Raw genomic sequence first — 23,085 nt, 5'->3', positions numbered from 1 at the left:
GAGGTATAAACCAGGGTGAACAGAGTTAAAAACGCAGCACTGCACTTACTGTGGAAAAGCCTCAGCACCAGCATGAGCACCAACCGACACTAACAGGAATGTTTTGATACCTTATTATCTCATAATATTGTGCATGTTGATGCTTGTACCGTCTGTCTCTTCTGCACATCCTGTGCTGGTTGTTTGTCTCAGGCTTACCTAAAAAAAAGGCCTGGAAAATATAAAATACAATGCCTATAAAAATCATTCGCCCCCCATTGGATGATTTTGCCTTTGTGTTGCTTTAACTAATCAGTCATGATCAACAAATTTGAAATTTTTTAACAATAAATATTTCTACAGAATAATTACAAATATTCACCTCCTTCAAGGTAGAAGGAGCAAAAAATATAGTCCTGGAGAAAACTTGTTGCCATCTGCAAGAGAACTGCAGCTTTGGAGAATGTTTGTTTTCCCAGCATGACAAAGACCCGAAGCACCCAGCAGAAATGGTGTGAAGACAACTAGAAAGATGTTCTCGAGTGGCCTAGTGAAAGCCAAAAACTTCAATCTAAGAGAATTCATAGCAGGACTTGAAAAGGGCTTCCGACAACCGATCACAACACAACCTGACAGCAGGTTAACGAGAAGAAACTGCAGTGTCCAGATGTGCACACCTGACCGAAACGTCTCCACACAGACTCCATGCTGTGATTGCTGCCAAAGATGCATCTAACATATACCGAGTTGAAGGTGGTGAATATTTATGCAGTCAGCTATTTTAGGCTAAATTGCATAATTTTACTTTCATTGTTTTGCAGAAATCAGTTTTCTTTTTGACAGGAAGTGGGGGTTTTTTGGTAAAAAAAAAAAAAAAAGAGACTAACTTTGTTGATCACAAGTGATTTGTAAAACCAACAGTGAAGGGTGAAACATTGAAGGGGGTGAATACCTTTCGTAGGCACTGTAAACTATAACATATGTTGTCTTGTTTTCCACCTAACGTAAGAGCCACGTTCGTCTGAACAAACGTTCATCTGGCTCATCCTGCAGCCTGCTGTGCATTGAGGGTGCGGTTCAAAACTTGAGCAAAGATGATATCTAACTGAAGGCTTACATCCATGAGTAATTCATATCCTCAGAATACTACAACAACAGAGAAAGTCACATGAATGCTTTATTGTTCCTTGCAGCTAAACAGTCACCTGAAGTAACATAAAGGCAGGAAGATTATATACGACAGTCGTGATCATCAGTACACAACCTGAGCGAGACAGTGAGACACAATGAGATTTTATTGGGAATGTTTGCCTATCATTAGAGAAAAAAGTGGCCAAGTAAAAACGAGTAATGTGATTTGAGTATTTTTGGTGTGTTCCTGTGGTCGTCGTCTTCCGTCTCCGGCATGTGGTGGAGAAGGAGGCTCCATAATTTTACGCTGACCGTCAGAAACCCTGAAATTATATCCAGTATTAGAGATAAACAGGGACAAATCTTTTACACTCAACACATTAATTTCTATATAGTTGGTAAAGAAAGACTTTGGTGGGACAAGTAATAGTCCCACCACATCTGGAAATGTGCAGTATGACAGGGCTGAATGTCAAAATTCAACCCTAAGCCGTACCTGTTAGTTAGGACAGCAGTTCCACTGGCCTTTGAGTCCCTTACAGCAACGTGAACCATTTGGGCAGTAAAACTGTTCATCACAGCGAATAACTCCCTGCTCATTGGCCTGTCTTAGAGCTGTAAATACTGTCTGTAAAAATAAGGACAACTTCATCATTTTTTTTTCTTCTCTCCTAGCTACATATTTTAGCATCAGTATGTTTCATGCGCAACACATTAATACGACAGTTTCAAAAATATGAATCCTCCAAGCACTTAAAAATGTGTTTTTGTTTCACAAAAAGCGGCATGTTAACGTAATGGGGCAGGGCTGTACATATTTTGACCACAAGGGGGAGCAGTAACAAGGAGATGAAAGGGAAAAATGAGAATGGTTAAAAATCACAATGCTGCCACTAGTATGTTTCACCATGGGGATGATGTGTTACATCAGAGCCTTTGGTTGAACATCATAACGTGATGAAATTAAAACCTCGTGAATACTTGTGCAACGGATTATAGCTAAAGAGAGAGTCACAGATTTTACCTCCTGCTCGTGGTTTTGGTCTTCAGCAGCTGCAAGGAAAGAGGCAGGGACTGAAGCCAGAGCTTGCTTGTAGTTGAACGGATACTCCAGGCCTTGCCTGATGCAGTGAGTGTAAGTGAAATCACAGTCGTAACCGTACGGGCAACAGTGGTAGCCGTCCAGGCAACATCTCCCCTACAAGACAACAGATGCAGTGATGTTCAAAAACGGTAGAAAAGTTGCCAAACAAATCCGTGGCGGTGATAGAAAATACAGCAGGTAAAATTTGCATTCAGCTTTTGTTTTTTGTTACCCTTTACTCCGTTTGTGAGCTCAACTGCTTTTGATGTGTTTCTAAGTGAGGAGTACTCGAGTTGCTCTGCTGTGAATTTTAAGCCGATGGCTTCATCAAAAACATTTTAAACTTGTGCAAACATCGACGTGTTGACTACTTATCCTCGCTATGTCTCCTATCAGTTCCTTTGTGACAAGAAACACTTTTCAGCTCACAGATCTACTCACAGGCGAGTATGGACAGCAGAACCAGGCGCCCTTCGGATGTCTGCAGCAAGTCGTGCCATCAGGACAATAATAATAGTTGTCACAGTAGACGACTGTGCTCTTTATCTGGTCAGGGACGTTGTTGTCTTCAACGTCCTTCAAGGGGGTCAGAGACAGATCGGGTGTGCTTGGAACCTCCGCAGCCACTTTCTCCACCATCGGGATCCTGATCCATGGCTGGTATTGCTTCACACACATCTGCGTGGTAAGGTCACAGCGATATCCGTAGGGACAGCAGTGGGCCTTGTCAGTACAGCACACAGCCTGTAGAAAAAAAACAAAAAAACAAAAACACCCAATAAGAATAACCGGCACCAGGTGTTTAAAGGTCCCGGTGGCTGAAGGCATGCGGCTTTACCTTTGGATATGGACAGCAGCCATATCCTTGAGAAGTCAGGCAGCATGTCGACGAATCAGCACAGGTAGTCCCATCGGGGCATTTGATGTTACAGAAAGCAGAGCCCCACAGGAAGACTCCGACACACAGCCACAGAGTGGTGCTCAACATCTGGTGGAGAAAGGGTGACAGCTGGTTTTGTTTTTAATTTTTGTGCCATAATCTTTGCATTTCAACTTTTGCCCACGGGTCAAGTCAAAGTAACTGGATCGTTTCTAGTATATTGCTTCAGAGTAAAACAAAAAGGAAAAAAAAAAGAAGTTGATTTTAAGATATTTGTAATTTCTTACCTTCTGCACACGAAGTGAATACAACAGCTTCTAGTCACAAGGTTGGCAAGTTGCTCTTTATATGCAACACCAGACACTCCCATTGATACAAAGCCGGAAAGGCCCTTCTTTAGGTCTGTTGATTAATTATTTGCAGGGTGGAAAACACTCCCACAAAAACCTATCTCGAGGAGCATGACATACATTACGAGGTGGCATTATTGACCTTTGGTACATCACACCGTTTCCCAGTCACAAGACTCAAGCACAATAGCGCTTCAAAACATTGTTGACCGAGTCTAATAAACCTGGATTTCTTCACCCCACTGGGAACTTTTCCTACATCACCCTAAGCTTGTGCAATGGTTTCAATTACACAATGAGGTTTGCTTTTAAAGAAGCGCAACTTTAATGATTTAGTCTCATCTCATGCACAGATTTCTGTAGGTTTACATAATTTACTTTAAGGTACAAATTCCCCAGAAGTCTTAGTAGCTAAGTCTGTTTTATTTTTAAGTGCAAGGGGTTTCATCTCCAGCAAATCTGAAGCACTCTTAAATCTTTTTTTGCATTGTTTTTAAAGACTTTTTTACATTCATGTCACCGCACAATGATGCAATTTCTACATGACTGTTGGGTAAATTATCTGCTTCCGACTTCATTTATGGTTCATGAGTGACCCGATACAAGAAATGCAACATTTTAGCTTGTATACAGAATTTGTCTGTATGAAGTGGTTCTTAATTCACTTCACTTCTCGTGAAGATCTACCAAATTGTTGAATGGATTTTGCTCATCAAATCATCAAAAGACTGCAGTTATTCATGTTCCACATTTTCCTACCAAATGCTTTTCATCCCCTCAAATTCCTACAAATATGCTGTTTTTCACAAGTTGTCTAAAACAGTTGTTTTTTTTTTTTCCATTTATCCGTAGTTATACAAATCACAATAAAGACCTGAAATATACTGCTAAAAAAAATAAAGGGAACATTTCACTTTAATTTTGTGTGTGGCTCCAAATCCAGGCCTCCATTGGTTAATAAATTTGATTTCCATTGATGATTTTTGTGCGATTTTGTTGTCAGCACATTCAACTTTGTACAGAACAAAGTATTCAATGAGAATATTTCATTCATGCAGATCTAGGATGTGTTATTTGAGTGTTCCCTTTATTTTTTTGAGCAGTGCATTTCAAAGTGTAAAAAAAAAATCTACATACTTCTTTCTTAAATGACTGATGTAATATAGATTTTTTTCCTACAGTATTTTCATGTTTTTAGCTCTACTTGTACACATAACACATTTAGGAGTTTAAGTGAAACTTGGCCTGGACGATATTGTGGTGTCAAATGTGTTACACAATCACACCCACACGAAAAAAGAAAGTCATCACTTGTATTACACTTGAAGTTCCAACCAGATAAAGCCAAAAGAGAGAGAGAAAAAAAAAAAAAAGTTAAAACAACACTTTTTATTTGTTGAATACATTTACACTGCAATGTAACATCTCGCTGAACAAAACAAGAATCTCTTGAGTTCACTATTACCTGCGTGGCTAACATCCTATAACAGATCCAACTTCAATATGAGGCTGGCAAGACATCAGGATCTACATGCATGACACAGGCACCGGCAGAACAGCCTTGTGTAGTGGTGGGAAATGTGAGGTATGAAGTGGGAGAGGGGGGTGGGGGGAAAGCATACAGACTTAGAGCCAAATGCATGGGAAAGAAACATAATAAAAATTGAATCATCTCAACCCTCAAAATCTACAAAAAAAAAAAAAAAAAAACTTGCTGGAGAGAAAAAAGATGTACCGGTAGTTCCCTCATCTCGACTCCACATACAGAAGAACCTCAGCATTACATCTCATGTCCACCTTTTTTCAATCCTGACGACTGCAGCCAGGTGAGAAACGTTTTCCACAATCGAAGGCAAAACAACACCGGTGAAGTGTGAGGAAAACAGGAGCACTGTGATGACGCGGCTTTCAGTCAAGCTCCGAGTCCGACTGAGACGTTGCCTTCTTTTTCTTTTTTCTGCCGTGCTTTTTGTGCTTCTTTTTCCTCTTCTTCTTGGATTTTACCTAGAACCAGAAATACGTTTTGTTCAACAAATAATTTCGCCTGTATACAACACTCTACGTGAACTAAAATGCCAATGTATAAAATAATAAGACGACACTTGTTTTTGTTTTTTTTGAGGGGAGGGGAGACAATAACTAACATTGCTTACAGTGAATTTTAGAGTGAACTTCTCCCTCTCCTCGCTACTTCTCTTTTTCTTCTTGGGTTCAGCCTATAAAAGTAATAAAATATTACTGTCGGTAACGTTTCCTAATTTACAGCATGGGAAACCTTAGCAGTTTGCCCTTCGCGGAACTTCTAAACCACACAGCAGACATGAATTCTGCACGTACAACTGAATCAGTCAGTTCCTGCGATAATAAAATAAATGCAAAAGTAAAAAAAAATACCTCGTCCCAATCTGAGCCAACAGTCGATTCTGATGAGGAGTCTTTGTGACTTCTCTCCGTCTTCCTTTTCCTTTTACGCTCCTTTTCATCCTGATGGAGGCGAGGTTTGCTATCATTTTTGTAACGTTTCAGTGACTTTAAATCTTTTATAGCTTTCTGGACCAAGCAAATTACCTTGTCTTTCTCTCCGTCTTCCCTGATTCGTTTCCTTTTCTTAGGAAAGAAATAGAACAGTTTTAAGATGTTTTGTTTTTACCCAAGTGGCGTAAAAAAGGGGAGAATGAATCATTCTAAAAAGAAAAAAACCTTGATTTCGGCATCCGAATCGTCGCCCGAGACGTCTGATGGTCTCTTGGCTGACGATCGCTTGCGCTTCCGTTTTTTCTTTATGCTCTTCTTTTCATCCTGTGTTAAAACATGCAAATTCGTTTCAAAAAAAGTTATTCAATTTGTGTTCGGTGGTCATAAAACGGCTGACCAACTGGCTTGCAGGATTGAAACTGGGACAAAATTTAAATCCTAGACTAGATTAATGCTTACCAGCACTAACCTCATCTACATCTACAGCTAAAAAAAAAAAAGAAAAAAAAAAGCTGAATCTCTTATTAGACTAGATTAATGATAATGGGCTTTATTTCCAATCAAATTTTGAAGACACCGCTTCTTAATCTCTCAAAAACATGTTGAATTTACGTAATCAAAAAGTCGAACACTTTCAATTACTGACATTATTAAAATCCAATCTGACCAGGATACCTCTGTAAACAATTCTGTCATATGTATTCATATTGGCTTGACTTACCTCGTCTTCGGACTCTGAAGAAGAGCTGCTGGAGGAATCAGAACTCGATGAGGAGGAAGATGAAGAATGCTTGAGCAAACACATTAAAAGCAGGGTTCATGAGATTTGAGCTAGTACAATTGACTGTAATTAAGTGGATTAAGTCAGATTTTTACAAATCTGGAAACCGTGTATTTATGTGTGTGTGTGTGTGTGTGTGGGAAGGAAGAGGATTAGCGTGGTAAAGTTGCCAAAAAAAAAAATACTGGAAGTCTCTCCTCACCCTGCTAGACTTCTTCTTCTCCTTCTTCTTTTTCTGGATGCGTGTGCAAAAGCAAAGAAGCGCATGGTTGAGTAAGCGTGATTCAATGGGATCCTCATCCAAAAACCTGATTACACACCTCCTTTTTGTCTTTCTTGTCCTCACTGTCCATGGACTTTTTGTCCCGTTCTTTGTCGCCAAGCCTTTTTTCTCGGTTTTTAGCCAGCTCTTTCCTCCATCTCTGCAAACAACATCGCAGAGGTTAACAAAAGGTGCGATTCGTGCAGATCAAGGGGCATTATTGCAACTTCAACGTTATCCATTTATTAACAAGAGAAGCTAGTAAAATATTTGGTCGTGATCATTTGATGCGTCTAAACCGCTGACTGCTGCTGCACAGACAGGCCTGTGGAATCAGAGGAGGTTATACTTCAACGTTACCTCATTCATTTTGTCTTCAAAGTCAGCCAGGGCCCGAGATCCCTTTTTCTTCTTCTCCAGCTGCTCCTTTAGCTCTTCCCTGTGCGACACAAAGTGCATCGGCTTCAGAATGCGACAACCTTAAATTTTTCAAAAATAACAGCCGCATGAAATCATGACACGTAATGATTTTCAAGCAGAGTTCACTTCAAACCAGACATAGGGATTAACTTTGTGCAAAAGTTGTATTTAAGTAATGGATAACGCTTAAGAAATGCTCTAGATTCATGTCTTTTATAAGGAGGTCATGTCATGGGATGATTTTTGCAGGACAGAAGTTTTCTGCTGACAGGCAGCAAAATCATTTTACACCTCCTGTCTTTTTTTTTTTTTTTTTTTTTTTTTTTTTCTAATTTTTAACAAAACAATGAGCACCATACATAGATATTCAAGTTATACTTGAGACAATACTTTGGAGAATAAGCATAAACTAATAAATAACAAGACAAGAACCAAAAATAAAACAAGACATACACAAACAAAAATCCAGCAATTAATTTCATAAACACATGGATAAAAAGTAGATAATTCAAAAATAAACAAGCAGAAAATAAAATATAAATTCAACAGAAAACAACTAAAATGGGGCACTTAAAGGGCTTAATGTATTCTGTGCTACTAAAATTGTTATAAAACTTGGATACAGGGTGTATGTCATTACAACTGGTAAGTAAGGGGAGCACCACTCATGGGGTCACATCGAGTGTCAAAGACCTAACATGGTCCAGAAACGGTGACCAGATTCTTGAAAATGTGATTTCAGAGCCTTTGACTGTATGTCTAATTTTTTCCAGTTTCATGAACGAAAGGGCATCTTTTATCCAATGAGAATGTGAGGGTGGGAGAGGATTCTTCCAGTGCATCAGTATGATACGTCTAGCCAGTAGCGTGAGGAAGGCCACAAGGTCAGCATGATGCGGTGGCAGTGACTGGTTTTTGGGGAGAACCCCGAATAAAGCAGTGAGTGGAGCAGGCTGTAGTGTGGTCGAGGTGATTACAGAAAGTGAGTCAAAAACAGATTCCCAAAATTGAAATAGGGAGGAACAGCTCCAAAACATATGACTGAGAGTGGCTGGGCCCACACCACACTTCACACAGCTTGAATCCACATCTGGAAAGATTTGAGCCAGTTTGCTTTTGGACCAGTGTGCTCTGTGGACAACTTTACACTGAATAATTCTATGTCGGGCACAAATTGATGAAGTGTGAATGCGTTCTAGAATGGTTTGCCACATTTCATTATCAATCTCTGTGTTAAGATCATCAGACCAAGTAGCTTGAAGTTGGCCAGGCCCAGGAGTCACATTGGACGTTAAGAGGTTGTATATTTTCGATATAGTACCCTTTGGAGAGGGACTAATTTCTAGTAGTTGATCAACCATATTGGGGGCAGGAATTATTGGAAAACCTGGGAAACGATGACGAATAAAGTCCCTAACTTGTAGAAATCTAAAAAAATGGACAGTTGGCAAGTTAAAATTTGAAGATAATTGAGCAAATGAGGCAAAAGTACCATCCAAGTATAGATCTTTCAGAGAAGAAAGCCCATGGCTTTTCCAAACTGAAAAAGTTTTATCAATGAGTGAAGGTGGAAATAGAGGATTAGAGTTTAGTGGTGATAAAAGAGGTATTCTCTGGATCCCAAGATGTTGCCTAATCTGAGCCCATATTCTAAGGCAGTTCCTAACAATTATATTGTTAGTGTAAGTTATGGGAGATGTTGCACACGGAAGGCATAAAAGAGAGTACAAGGAAGCAGAGCTACATGAGGCCTCTTCTATTGGTAACCATTTGGGAGTCTCGCAGTTCGCATTGCACCAAAATAACATTGTACGAATATTAACAGACCAATAATAGCATAAGAAATTTGGTGTGGCAAGCCCTCCCATTTCCTTACTTTTCTGTAGGATACTCTTTCGTATTCTAGGAGGTTTTCTGTTCCATATGAACTGAAAAACTGAAGCATCAAGTGTCCTAAAAAATTTTTTGGGGATAAATACTGGTAAACACTGGAAGAGGTACAAGAATTTCGGCAAAACATTCATCTTGATACAGCTGATCCTGCCTGCTAAAGAAAGTGGCAGCATGGACCAGCGCTGAAAGTCCTGGGTCAGCTGGTCAAGTAAGGGAGTAGAATTAACTTTAAAAAGTTGTGAATAATTCTTAGTTACGTGGATTCCCAGGTACTTGAATGCTTGCAGAGAGATCTTGAATGGTAAGCTAGTGAGTGGGTAGGCCGTAGCTGCATCATTAATTGGAAATAGTTCACTTTTATTAAAGTTCAATTTATATCCAGATATTCTTCCAAACTTTTCAAGCAGGTCTAATACTGGAGGCATTGAGGTCTCTGGGTCTGAGAGAAAGAGTAACAGGTCATCAGCATATAAAGAGACTTGATGGTTCAGACCACCTCTTGTGATGCCGTGCATTGGACTGGATCTAATGGCTGCAGCTAGAGGCTCTATAGCAATTGCAAACAAAAGAGGGGAGAGTGGACAGCCCTGTCGGGTTCCACGGCCAAGGTGAAAATATTCTGAGTGGTCATTGTTTGTGCGAACTTTGGCTAACGGAGAAGTATATAACAGTTTGATCCAGGAAACAAAGGAACAGCCAAAACCAAAACGTCGTAAGGTGTAAAACAAATAGGGCCACTCTACTCGATCAAAAGCTTTTTCGGCATCCATTGAGATAATCACTTCTGGGGTATCAGCTGATGTAGGTGAATATATTATATTTAGCAACCGCCTAATATTATGAAAGGAGTGTCTGTTTTTAATAAAGCCTGTCTGGTCAGGGTTGATGATTTTGGTCATGATTACCTCCAGACGTTTTGCCAACATTTTTGCCAAAATCTTGACATCTGTACAGAGCAATGAAATTGGCCGGTAGTTGTTGCAGACTCGTGGATCTTTATCTTTCTTTAGGATAAGGGAGATAGTAGCTTGTCGCATTGTGAGAGGGAGAACACCAAATTCATATGCTTCTTTAAGCGTGTTAAGCAGAAGGGGAGATAGTTTGTCTGAGAAGACCTTATAGAATTCCGATGGAAAGCCATCAGGTCCAGGGCATTTTCCACTCTGCAATGATAATATAGCACTCTTGACCTCAGCGAGCGTAAAGGGTTTGTCTAAGTCAGAGGCTGTTTCTGGATCAATTGTAGGGATAGAAAAATTATCAAAGAAACTTTCATAATGAGCTTGATCGGGTGAACACTCTGAAGTGTATAAAGTGGAGTAGAAGTCTCTAAACTGATTGTTAATAGTTTGTGGATTAATAGAGGTCCCGTTGGGGATGTTAATTTCAGCGATGTGCTGGTTTGAAGCTCTCTGCCGAATCTGATGAGCAAGAATTTTGCTGGGCTTCTCACCAAACTCATAATAACTGTAACGGTTTTTTAGTAATAGTGCTGCAGCTGCGTCAGAGGCTAGAGTGTCAAATTCAGCCTTTTTTATCAACAAACTTTTTATAAGGTCTGGAGCAGGGGACTCTGCACATTTTGTTTGCAGGTCAGATATATCACTAGATAGAATAAGACTTTTTTGTGTGGTTGTTTTTCTAAGATATGCTGAGTAAGCTATTATCTCCCCCCGTAAATATGCCTTACATGTCTCCCAAACTGTTGCTGCAGATACCTCTGGAGTAACATTAGAGGAGACAAACAGGTCTAAACGGTCATTCAAAGTTTTGACAAAAACAGGATCACTGAGTAAGACTGAATTAAAACGCCACGGAGGCCGCGAAGCAGGTCTACCCGGGAGAGAGAGATCCAAGATGACAGGAGAATGGTCTGAGATTACGATGGGATTATAGCAACATGACCTAACTGAGGAGAGCAGTTTGTTATCCAGAAGAAAGAAGTCAATTCTAGAGAAAGTAGAATGCACTGGGGAGAAAAAGGAAAATTTTCTGGTGTTAGGGTTGAAATAACGCCAAACGTCTGAGACGGCATATTGCTGCATAAATGTATGTAAAACTTTGGAAGACTTAGAGACTGAATATGACTTGCTTGAGGAACGGTCAAGCAAAGGGTCAAGGCAGCAGTTAAAGTCACCTCCAAGAATGAGCTGGCTATTATTTAGATCAGGAAGTGAGAAGAAAATGTTTCTGAAAAAATCCTCATCATCCCAATTCGGACCATATATGTTTACTAATGCCAAATTGCTACTGCTAATTCTTCCCAGGACAATAATATAACGGCCGTTAGGGTCGGATATGACTTTGGTCACAGAGAGGGGAACAGATTTATGTATTAGAATAGCAACCCCACGTGCCTTGCTATTAAATGATGAATGATGCACCTGGCCAACCCACCCACCACGAAGCCTCAGCTGGTCTGACAGTTTTAAATGTGTTTCCTGTAGGAAAGCAATTCTTGTGTTTAAGTGTTTTAGATGATTAAATACTTTTTTACGCTTTATAGGAGAGTTCAACCCTTTAACATTCCAACTGACAAATCTTAACGAATCCCCTGGTGCCAATGGGGCGTCAGTACTTGGCATAGTACCCTAAGTGTGATAGGTATGAAAATGACAGTGAGCTTTGAACTGTAGCACGTATGTAATGAGTAGCACTAATACATGCAAATAAGGAAGACCCGCAAAACACACATATAAAAAGAGGAAAGAAAAAACAATGAAAATAAAAATGGGAAAAAAATGGTGTCGCAAAAGGCAGGCACCAGGACTCTGATAAACCTATCAGCATATTTTAAAACTTCCTTTTTCCTAAATCCCAACTCCCTGCAACTGCATTGTGGAAAAACGGATAGATTAGAACCCCACTCCTTATAACTTAGAGTGATCAAGCTGTGTATATGTAACGTAAATACAGTATTATTTACTAACAAATGGGCCGAACAAGCCGCACTGAATTAGGGAAATAATTCAACGCAATTGAATAAAGAAAAGAAACCAATGTTAGATTTTCAAGGCAACAAAGAATGTGGATTTTTTTTTTTTTTTTTTTTAATCCTGACCCAAATCCTGGACGAATTTAGCCGCATCAGCGGCCGACGGGAGCCACTTCTTATCTCCGTTCGGGAGTGTGATGCGCAACTTCGCAGGAAATAGCAACGCCGGCTTATATCCTCGCTTGTACAGTTCAGTCATGGCACCACTGTATTCGCCGCGCTGTTTCACAACCTCTGGACTATAGTCATCATAGAAGCGGATCCTATGCCCCTGATAAGACAGTGCGCCCCTCTTGCGGGCTTCACGGATAATCAGGTCTTTCTCTTGGAACCTATGGAAGCGCAGGATGACAGGGCGAGGACGGGATCCCGGGGCGGGCTTGGGGGCGAGGGTGCGGTGCGCTCGATCTATCTCAGGAAGGGAAGGGAGCGTATCTTTACCGAAGACTTCAGTCAAAAGCTTTGAGAAGAACGAGGATGGCCGGGGACCTTCTATATCTTCTGGTAAGCCGACAATGCGAATGTTTTGGCGCCTGCTGCGCCCCTCCAGATCCACCACCTTAGCTCTCAGTGTCTCATTTTCTTTTTGAAGATTAGCACACACCTTCTCCACCTGCAGTAAGCGCGCGTCAGAGGCAGTTGCATTATCTTCCAAAGAGCAAATACGCTGACCGTGATCTGTCATAGTAGAGTTGATGCTGTCCAGTGTGGAGTTCAGAGACTCAAAAGACAACTTGAACTCCGCAGACAGGGCCTCTTTATGACTGCTAAGGAGCGAGCTAATGTCCGCGAATGTTATGCTAGCAGTAGCCGGCGGCGCATCTCTTTCTCGTTCAGAGGATTTTCCTTTGGCCTTCGACATGACGAGGTAAGTTTGAAAGAAATGTTAACAACAGCAACAAAAAATAATTTAATCTTTACAAAGGAGATGGGGTTCTGAAGAGGTATAAAAAGCACAGATGTAGCAGCAGTCCAAGTGTCCGTCTACTCCTCACGCATTCCACCCGGAAGTCCCACACCTCCTGTCTTTTATTGCCATTTATGCTTTCAGAGGGGAAGCGTGGGGCATCTCACATTTTAGATGGACACATAAAGGACAACGATACCTGTGCTTGTGGTTTAATTCACTCAATTTATAATTACAATGGAATCCATAAACAAAGCAGTCACATGTAGCTTTTAAATAGTACAAAAAAAAAAAAAAACAACCTTATTTCCTCTTCTCTCTTGGCAGCCCTAAAATAATGCTGTGGCCTGCTTATTAAAATCCGTGAGACAAAAGAATGACTCAACAGTTTTCTTCATCTATACCACAATAGCAATGTCAACAAGAATATTGTTTGGGACTAGTATGTTTGCTATTATATCCAGAGTGTCGGTAATTCACAGGGTGAGTATTACACACCCCATACACACTGCAGGTGGGGTCTCATGTAAGCAAACTTATTTGTTTCATCTTGTTTTCTGTTGCCAACTAACCATGTTGGTCGAGGCCTGCTTAAGTAATCCTGTATAGTCGGTCCGGAGTTCTGGACAGGCCCCTTGGCTCGAGCAGCTGCAATGGGGTTTATGTATGCCTGAAACACGACAGAAGACCATTGTTATAATGTTATAAGGACACTATAATATTAAGAAAATAACTCTGGAAGAATATCAAAAGCATTACTGAAAGAAAGAACCACGATGCCATAAATTCAACAAAACTACTGTCCTCTAAGTAAGACCCAACTGGGCAAAACCGTCCTTTACGATCAACTTTTATATGAAAACACTGCTTGTGTTTTCATATAAAAATAAAATTACTTTAAATGAACAAATGAAAAACAACATTTTAGCTAACAATCTGTGAGCTACTGAAAACTTAAATGAGGTTTCATTATTTATTTTCCCTTTGGGACCAATGAAGTATTTTTTAATTTGAATCATTACATTTAAAAAAAATTAGAGCAGAGTAATTAGCTTTTTTTTCCTAGTCAAAAATGAAACTTGAGCTTTCTGAAATGAAAAAACAAACAACAACATATAAAACACTAAATATTTCCAGAAGTGATTGTTTAAAGATATAATGGAAATAGATGCACTGCATGAACAAATAATTCAGATTTTTTTTTTAAAACCAGGGCAGCCATTTATGCTCTGACTGCTTCGTTCATATGCACAAAATAAATAAAAAAAAAAACCACAAATCGGCTTTACACTAATATCTATCACCATTAGAGCAATATCAGTGTAATAAAATCAGCAATAAAAACACATTAGAAGACTTATAAAGGTTTAAGCTGAAATGTGACAGCTTGGCATATTTGCATCAGCTACTGTTTACGCACTGCACAAATGAAGAGTTAGCATTGTAGCATAAAGCTATTCATTTCAGTGACACAATGCCTTGTGTTAGATAAATAGACCTTATGTTTAATCAACTGTACGCCCCTTTTGCATTTAACAACAGCGACGTGTTTATATTTAGCTTGACATATTCACTGAAAAAAAATGCTTCGTTGATATCAATGCTAATGCTAATGCTAAAACTGTTTTTCACCCGAGACGTTTGACAAATGATTTTTGAGCAAATTATTTTTACATTTATTTAAAAGCTAACTTAAGTTACACTCACCACTCGATTGTCTCTTTTGCCCATATCCAGCCAATGATGAGAAAAAACATTAGAGTTACTTTACTATCATTGGGCTAACCACTGCATAGAATGAAGCTAACGGCTACATGTACTCTTCTTCGACTTTACGGTAATCACAATCAATGTCGAGGCAATACTGCCACCTTCTGGGGGTTATTATGCGTCTTTTTTCACAAACTGGATTTTGTATAAACAACAAATAAAAAATGATAAATTCCGACAGTAAAAGTAAAAACATTTCTACCTACAATTTAACAGTATTACTAAATTTAGCCTTTACTGGGGCAAAGCTGCTGCCAAGGACCCTAAGGTTAGCAGGCAGTTCCTCCAGAGACTTAAACCCCCCAAAATAATAACAACAACAATAATAATAATAATAATAATAACCTATAGTAAACACGGTATACAACTAAAAAGTAACAATGAAAAGGGTGTTATGGTGATTTATTGAACCACATTCATAGACAAATAAAAAAAAAACATTTGCAAAATTCTGCATTTTATTCAGCTGGTGCAACACCATATTATGACACCAATGCATTCATACATTATGCCAATCTGACTGATATGATGTATTTATGTATTCCATATTCCTTGTTTTGAAACTGTTAAACTGCTTTTAAACATGAACAACTGACATGAGATTTAAATGCATTACATGGCGAGTCTTAGAAATGATTGCATGAACTTTGATGACAAAACTGTCATTAGTTCAATTATAAAACACTATTTCTAAAGTAATTATAGCTTTATAATTATGCAGCTTTATTATGGAGCACTTAACATCAGAAATCTTGCTATCAAATAGAAAATGAACACAGTGTTTAGTTAAGCAGATCTATTATGCTTGCCTTTCGGCAAATACAAGTTGCTGGTAATAACAGTCTATTCAAACAGAAACGACTACAGTAACATAATGGATAAATAGTATTAACAGTAGACTATAATCAAAGACACCATTATGAGACAGCTTGAGAGGAAACCTGAAAACCTGAAGGAATCGTTATGTGGTCACTTAGTAAGCCAAGAGATGTGCAAACTGTGCCCAAGAGATTTGGACATCCAGAAAAAACCTGAGAGAGTTGAAAAATGAGTGTGTTTGTGTGTGTGTGTGTGTGCTAGTAGCACTACCTGTTAGAAAAAAACATAAACCAACCAGTGTTAAATTGTTACTGTTCCGCAAGAACTACAAAATACAAAAATACAGCTCTGCATAAGTTGCCTTTTCCTTGATCATTTACAAGAAACAAAAAAAACCCAAAAAAAAAACGGAATTGCAATAAAACGGCACATTAATGTAAAAGCAAAAACTGTAAATTAAAATGTGTTTATCATCTCATTGTTAACACTACTGTAAAATTCATAGCCACAATCAATCCACAGCAAAGGAGATCCGTTAATTCCACCCAACAATTTCAAGAAACAAAATGCTCTCATCACACAACTTTCCACAGACCTTCGCCTACTCTACGTACACCTAGCCACTTTTATGACATATCTATGTGCTTCATCAACAGCGTCTGTCGTTGCACCTAGCTAAATACACTGTACAGTACCAATACCTAGTTTCTACACATTCCTTGCACAAACTCTGATCGTAAGCAGAGTCGGTGCACTTGGTGTAAGAATACCGTATGCCCAGCTTATTAAGAAAAACTCTAAAAAGAAATACATAAAAATCCAGTAAAAAGCATATAAGACTTGTCAATAAAATTAAAATTAAATACAGAATTTTTTTTTTTGATAACACTTTGCCAAATGTTTCATAATGAATAGTGCTGGTGGGTCTTTATCCACAGAAAGCAAGCCTGTGCATTACGCTGTCGTTTAGATTGTAAATAAGTGAAATTTATAATGATAAAAATCCCACAATGGCACAGAAAGAGTCATTCAAAAGTCTTAAAGTAAGTGGCAGGATCAGTTTTCATTGTCTCAGCACCGTTACGATCAGCCTATTGAGTCCTTGAAGAGCGCAGCAACCATTAGAATCCCGCTACTGGTTCGTCTGCAGTTACTCTAGATACCCACAAGATGGCAGCAATATTATAGTTAACATTAGAATGACGAGGAACATGGCAGTGAGAGGCTGGCTTGTGATTCCTTGTGACTTTATAGGTACATGAGCATGCTTGGGTTGAGTACTTGCGAGCGCACTCCCATTGTCCGTCCCCTTACGGCACATTTCCACAGTGAGCATGAAGGCAGGTAAGATCCACGCTGTCCTCTTCGGACCCTGTCTGGTCCTCAAGACAAGAGGGCAGTCTGAAAAGTCTAAACACTGGTCATGAAGAAGCTTCAGCCTCTAAAACTTGTCCGGCCTCTCGACTATTCTAGGAGTCGATATAAGACACAGGCCTGTATTTGCATTGTTAGATAACATTTCACAACCTAAAAAGCAGCAATTAAGATCCATTGGTTCTCGGGAGGGCAGCTTTTGTGCATGGTTCAAGGGCATGATCTGCTTTCATGCCTTCTTGCTATCTTGATTTTTTTTTTTTTTTTTTTTTTGAAGGAGTGTTGTACATTGGATATAAAAAGTATTTCCCTCCCATCATTCCATTATATTTTACATTTATATGACACATAAAACTGCAGTTAATTAAGCTTTTTGACATGCAGACACACTGGCTGTCAAAAAAAAAAAAAACCCTGATAAAATGTTGTTTTGTAATGTAAAATGTGAAATTTATCTTGCATAAGTCAAGTGAAAACATTAGCGGAAGAAGGGTAAAAAATAAAACAAGCTGCAATGATCTTGTTGCATAAACCGAAGGTTTGTGAAAACATGTTTAGGTTCAATTTCAACAGTTTTGATATTTTTCAGCGTCATGGTGAATCCAAGGCTATAGTCAAAGAATAATAATAAAAGAAGATTTCTGCCTTCTGTTCTTTCCATGTACTCTTAAGGATTTGACAAGGTAAAAAGGGCAGATACTGCCAAGTGAATTTGTGGGATACTGATGCACTCCTACCAAAGAAGACTGACTAGTTTAAGTTGATTAAAGGATGCATCAATAAAGTTAGATCAGTTTAAGAGTTTGAAAACTTTGAGCGACTTATCCGTTGGATTGCACAGAATAAATGCCATGTTTTTTGAACGATTTAACATGGTTTCCTGTTTTACATCACAAAATTCCCAATGTCTAACAAGTAGATGTCAAAACCTCTGCATAGAATGACCCTAAATAAGGCCGTACCTCTGATTGAAGCCATCACTGTTGGCTGTGGGGATCGGGCTCATGTTTCTTAAATTAAATATACCTGCATCTACAAAGGAGCTTCTGCAAACTAAAGAACCTTTGCTGTCTTATTGGAAATTAAAAGTAAGGTAAAGATAAAAGAGGACAGCATTTTGGTATGCTAACTTATGCCTACCCAGATGCTGGAAACACTATGTTGAAATAGCTTTTTTTTTTGGCAGAATGCTTAGGATTTGTTAGGATCAAAAAGGAATTAAATACAACTCCAGAAGAAACCTTACAACCCAAGGCAATAGGAGAACCTTCAAGCGGTCTAAAACTAACCAGCTAAAAAAAAACAAAAAAAAAAAAAAAACAGCGCTGGAGACCAAATCAAATGTATTATGACAGAATGAAGGTGCTGCACAAGGATTCAGTCTGTTAGCATAAAAGGCTAACGTTTATGCAAGGGGGCATCTTAAAGACTGTCTTCCACTGGCAAGTGTCAAAAAGCTTAATTAATGGTTTTCGGTAAGCTAGACACCCAGAAATACAAAATGGGTACAAAAATACTTCTTTTAGCCACTGTTTGGGATAGTTGCAGGCGTAAGGAGGACTATCAGGCTGTCCTCTCCTCAATAGTGGGTTTGTTGCTGGGGATTGAATGGGTAGCGTACAGACTCCTGCTGTTACTGTCCACGCTTTGAAAGTAGGGGTGAGTCAACGCAGAGAAGGCAGATATTCTCCTGGAGGGGTTGAAGGTGAGAAATTGCTACAGAGGTTGGAGAAAATTGAAAAAAAAAAAAAAAGTAAAAACAAAAGAAAAAGAAGACAAGAAGGAATAGTTAGTTAGTCAGAACCATTCTTACGATTTGAAGAGAAATTCATTTTGCTTACCATTAACAGGCCTCGTCCGTCCTCATCCATGTCTGGCACCAGGTCTTCTATTGGCTTTGGGGGTCGGGGTGTGAAGGCGCTCTGTGGTAAGGCCACTTCTTGAGGCCAGTCGTCTGGTGAAGGTACTCCAACAACACTGTTAAACGATAAAAAGATTATCAGTAATTCATTTGTGTCAATAACAGACTTTTAGGCACAATCCATTATCATGAGAAGGTTTTCTGTTTTTGTCTTATTTTGAAGCAAATTATACTCATACTTACTCAAAGATCTTTCCCAGCTGATCTACATCAGAGTTTCCTCGAAAAAGGGGTCTAGGAAGGGAATAAAAAGAACAAGTCAGTTTCGCTGCCATCTATACGACGTTGCCACTGATTCTCTGCGGAATACAAGCTTCAGAGTCCAAATTTCTGCTGTAGGTGAACAGAACTCATATACAGGCTTTTGACTCAAGGCGATAGGAATGTGAGAGGCTGATGTGAACGTTTGAAGTCCACATGTTGTCAGGATTGTGGAGCAGCGTTGGTAAGACCACTAAAGACAGGAAGGAGGGAACCAGGATGAAAAGAGGGAGGGGAGCAGTAGCAGGACTGCTGGTGGTTCCTGTGGCTTTGGGCAGTCTTCGGATACCCGTGGGCGGTCACGGCTCGGGCCTGGCACTCGCACAAATTCCAGTAGTCATCATCAGCACAAGCCTACCAGTCGCCTCGCAGGATAGAAAAAAGCCTGTTTAGCTCCTACATGCTTCAGCTTTGGCTCCCGGCTTCATCGATGTGAGTAGGCAATTGGGACCGAGACGCTTATGAAAGAAAAGTTGGATTATTGTAATGCCGAAAGAGCCATGGGAATGAGACTTTCCTGTTCAAGTTTCTCTGAGAGGGAAGGAGGGAGAAGGGCTTCAATGAACCTATTCACCTCAAATCTCGAGGCACAGGGGTGGGAAATCGGACGTTTCTGAATTACTGAAGAGTAGAAAAAAACCCTTCAAAGTAAAAAAAAACGTTTGCCGCACAGCGACGACGCGTCTGCACCAAAACTCAGATTGATATGCATACAGACTCTTTGAAGACATTCACGCAGAAGGAACATTTTCACAAATTACAAACAGCTACAAATATCTCTATTTTAATAAAACATGACGATAAAAAAAGTGCAAAGCGGGAGCATGACTGTGAAGCCATCTTTTGCAAATGAAAACAGTCATACTCAGTATGAAAACACCCATTCTTCTGCAACCACCAACAGGTTTCCTTCCATTTCCAGAGTTCCACTGGTTTTTAGCTCCTTCCATCTTTCCAACAACTCTGACCAAACTTCTCTCTCTCTGCTGAAGAAAGTAGCGTAGCGCGATGGTGCCACCACCATGTGCCATCATGGGAGGTGTGTTGAATTTGACGTGCAAATTTTAGTTTTCTTCCAGAGACACTGTTTTTCCACATGGGTCAAGAACTAAGATTTTTTGTCGGAACAAGCCACCAAAACCTCCTTCCATGTATTTGCTTCGTCTCCTACGTGCTTTATGTCAAAAAGCACACGCCGCTTTTTATATTTATTTGGATTATATATTTATTTGGATTTATTTTTGATTCAAAACAGATTTGTGCACAACTAGTAGATGACCTACGGATAAAAACACGTCTTGCCCAGTTTCCATAGTCTTTCCATTTTTGAAGAGCTGGTTGAACAGAGCTCTTTGAGATGTTGAGTACAAAGGATTCTTTTACAATACTTCAAGGACCGGATCCAAACTTCCTTCCATTTCTTGTTGAGATGCTGTTTGCTCATTATTATTGTCCGACCAAACCTCTGAGGCCTTTCCAGAAATACTGTTGATATACTAAGATGAAAGCTAACCGTAGAACATTTACTAATTAGGTAAATAAAGTTCATGGAGCATGAATTTTTTTTTTGCAAGGTGCTGGTCGTGTATTTTGCCTTTTGGCCTGGGTACTGTGCACCTCACTTGAGCAAAGTCAGCAGTAACCTGCCAGCCACCTTGAACTTCCCTGTGTTTTCCCACTTGCAGGAAGCTTTGCATAGCTGAACACCCACACTTTCCTACACAATCAAAGTCTGGGATATTTTTCACCCGAGCCTGTACAAAGAAAGCAGCCTCTAAGCTCTGGCTTAGAAGTTAAAATCTAGCACGAGATTTCATTTTAATTATGTGAGTCTACCCTTTTTTTTTTTCTTTTTTTTTTTTAAATCAACAAATGTTTCTTTGGTGCTGAACCACCGCAAGGACAAAATGCCCCACATGAAGTCTTTTGAATAAAGCTTTTGATACGCATTTTAAGATCAGACCAAACCAGTTTCTGACAGTTGCAAAAAAAAAAAAAAAAAAAGAATCACCTACAGCAAGTTATCATGCCAAAACAAGTAGGGCTGATAATTCCAAGAGGTCCATTTTTAAACCTAGACCGCTTTGTTGGTTTGCGGTGGAGGATAAGTGGGAATAGCTCACCTAAGTTTGACCGCTGGCATGTGCAGTGTCAACAGTTTGACGCAACTGTGCATCGACACGTTCTCAATAAAATACAAATACACAGACTGCGAAAATGCAAAGTCAAGCAATGGGACTAGAGAGTCCTCTCGAAAGTTTGCAAAGTGCACCTCACATTCGCATTTTAAACGCATGAGCAGTCGAAGGGTGACACGAGGTTAGGACAGGCAGCTGAGTCACGCTTCCTTTAGTGCCATTTCGGCACTGTCCCACATTCCACTGAGGCAACCTCTGGAATGTGTGCACATGTTTGCACGTGAGAGCGTCAATCTGTCTGAGGGTGAAAAAGACAGAAATGCAGTTTTTTTGTTGTTTTTTTTATTTATTTATTTTTTTTAGAGAAAATGCATATTCCGCTTTGACTGCACGGACCAGCAAGTGCTGCGCAAGCTTTGGTCGTTTCCTACGTGTCAATCTGTGTGGACATGTGGACATGACTGTGCTCCGCAGAGGATTTATCAATCGAGTCTCAAGCTGTGAGAAAGTCAACAAGGATGTAGGGCCTCTCCCAGACCATTAACACACCACGTTCAGGCTTTTCGATTTGTGGAATGTCAACATGCAGACGTCCTCTCCCTTATTCTCCTGAAATATGAGTCAGAAGCCATCCTTGCCATGCAGATGCAGACTTGTATAACATTTGCTTAAATTTCCACACACTGTTTTCTTATGATGGCGTGCAGTTGTTTACTTTTTTTTTTTTTTTGGTCCACAAAGGCACGTTAGGATGTTTGGAAAGAAGATAAAAGAAAGTAGTAATGGGGAAAATTTAAAGGTATTGAGTCCTTGTAAAAGTTTGGACTTATCTGTAACATGAGACAACAAAGAACATGAATGCTCTAAAACCAAGATTGCAACCCGTGCAAAATGTAAACAAAACGTGGAATTTATAAAGCGTGTGGACGAATAGCTCCAGAGACATTTGACTTATAACCTTTACACGCAGTTTCGGCGCAAGCTAGTATGAGTTACTGTGTTTCTTCATCGTCGTCTTTTCTGCACTTTCCCCTAAATCTTCCTTTTGCTTTCTTTCACCACTTCTTCCAGGTGTCCTTTAATCTCCGACAGGTGTCCTTTTAAAAAGCCATCTTTATCGCTAAAAGAGAGTGATATTTGCGTTCACGGTCATCAAAGGACTCGGCCTCACCTTCCAGCTCAAAGGAAAACTGGTCAGGTGCCAAAATATGAAGACGCCCACATTTACAAATACACAGCAAATCTTTTAACAGCTTTCTCTGTCAAACTGGGAGACAAAAGGAAACCCTAGCCCAGATGACACACACAGTCTACGACCTGCTGTCAAGGAGGAATTTCCAACAAGGAGACAACGTCTCTTTGTTTCTGACAGAGCTCCATATAGGAAAGGACATTTTTAAACGTTTGTATATGCTTTATGGATTGCAGCAGATATTTGAAGGGCTACTTTGAGTGGGGAAATTATTATTGCCTTGGTTCAACTGGAAAAATTATGCAATCATTTCTGCAAAATACTGCACCAAACAGTTTTGGTGCTCTGCAGAGCGATGAACTGATATAGTTTTGAAGGTTTTGAGATGACAGCGAGATCTTATCCGGCATCTTTCAAAGCTTTAATTTGGTATGCACGCTGTTAAACAGTGCA

At 39.6% G+C, this 23,085-nt stretch overlaps 3 protein-coding genes across 6 annotated transcripts in view; all 3 read right to left on the bottom strand.

The window, feature by feature from the left end:
• Window positions 1-1,143: 1,143 nt before the first annotated feature.
• On the bottom strand, window positions 1,144-3,483 carry LOC106922090 (progranulin-like). Of its 2 annotated transcripts, XM_014994215.2 has the most exons (6): window positions 3,362-3,481; window positions 3,033-3,182; window positions 2,636-2,938; window positions 2,135-2,308; window positions 1,607-1,738; window positions 1,144-1,433 (listed from the first exon to the last, which is right to left on the bottom strand). In XM_014994215.2, exons 2-5 carry the CDS (start codon window positions 3,180-3,182, stop codon window positions 1,610-1,612), a joined length of 756 nt encoding a protein of 251 aa, XP_014849701.2. In that variant the 5' UTR covers window positions 3,362-3,481; the 3' UTR covers window positions 1,144-1,433; window positions 1,607-1,609. The 2 variants fall into 2 exon arrangements, with proteins under 2 accessions (XP_014849701.2, XP_014849702.2); XM_014994216.2 differs by lacking the exon at window positions 1,607-1,738 and having other exon boundaries at window positions 3,362-3,483.
• Window positions 3,484-4,798: 1,315 nt separating this feature from the next.
• Window positions 4,799-15,053, bottom strand: fam133b (family with sequence similarity 133 member B). Of its 2 annotated transcripts, XM_014994213.2 has the most exons (11): window positions 14,865-15,045; window positions 13,730-13,827; window positions 7,303-7,381; window positions 7,001-7,102; window positions 6,883-6,915; window positions 6,621-6,689; window positions 6,125-6,223; window positions 5,993-6,031; window positions 5,819-5,908; window positions 5,578-5,640; window positions 4,799-5,428 (listed from the first exon to the last, which is right to left on the bottom strand). In XM_014994213.2, exons 1-11 carry the CDS (start codon window positions 14,886-14,888, stop codon window positions 5,333-5,335), a joined length of 792 nt encoding a protein of 263 aa, XP_014849699.1. In that variant the 5' UTR covers window positions 14,889-15,045; the 3' UTR covers window positions 4,799-5,332. The 2 variants fall into 2 exon arrangements, with proteins under 2 accessions (XP_014849699.1, XP_014849700.1); XM_014994214.2 differs by lacking the exon at window positions 5,578-5,640 and having other exon boundaries at window positions 14,865-15,053.
• Window positions 15,054-15,312: 259 nt separating this feature from the next.
• cdk6 (cyclin dependent kinase 6) overlaps window positions 15,313-23,085 on the bottom strand; it is a 42,950-nt gene continuing 35,177 nt past the window's right edge. For both annotated transcript variants that reach the window (XM_014994210.2, XM_088010187.1), the window contains 3 exons: window positions 19,225-19,275; window positions 18,962-19,097; window positions 15,313-18,836 (listed from right to left, as the gene is read on the bottom strand). In XM_014994210.2, coding sequence (XP_014849696.1) covers window positions 18,684-18,836; window positions 18,962-19,097; window positions 19,225-19,275 — 340 coding nt within the window. In that variant the 3' untranslated portion in view covers window positions 15,313-18,683. The remainder of the gene's footprint in view (window positions 18,837-18,961; window positions 19,098-19,224; window positions 19,276-23,085) is intronic.

Source organism: Poecilia mexicana, unplaced genomic scaffold, assembly GCF_051168715.1.
Source record: "Poecilia mexicana isolate PSO_F unplaced genomic scaffold, ASM5116871v1 scaffold_11, whole genome shotgun sequence".
NCBI lineage: Eukaryota > Metazoa > Chordata > Actinopteri > Cyprinodontiformes > Poeciliidae > Poecilia > Poecilia mexicana.
The sequence above is the reverse complement of the archived record's forward strand: the minus strand, read 5'-3'. Positions and strand labels throughout refer to the sequence as shown.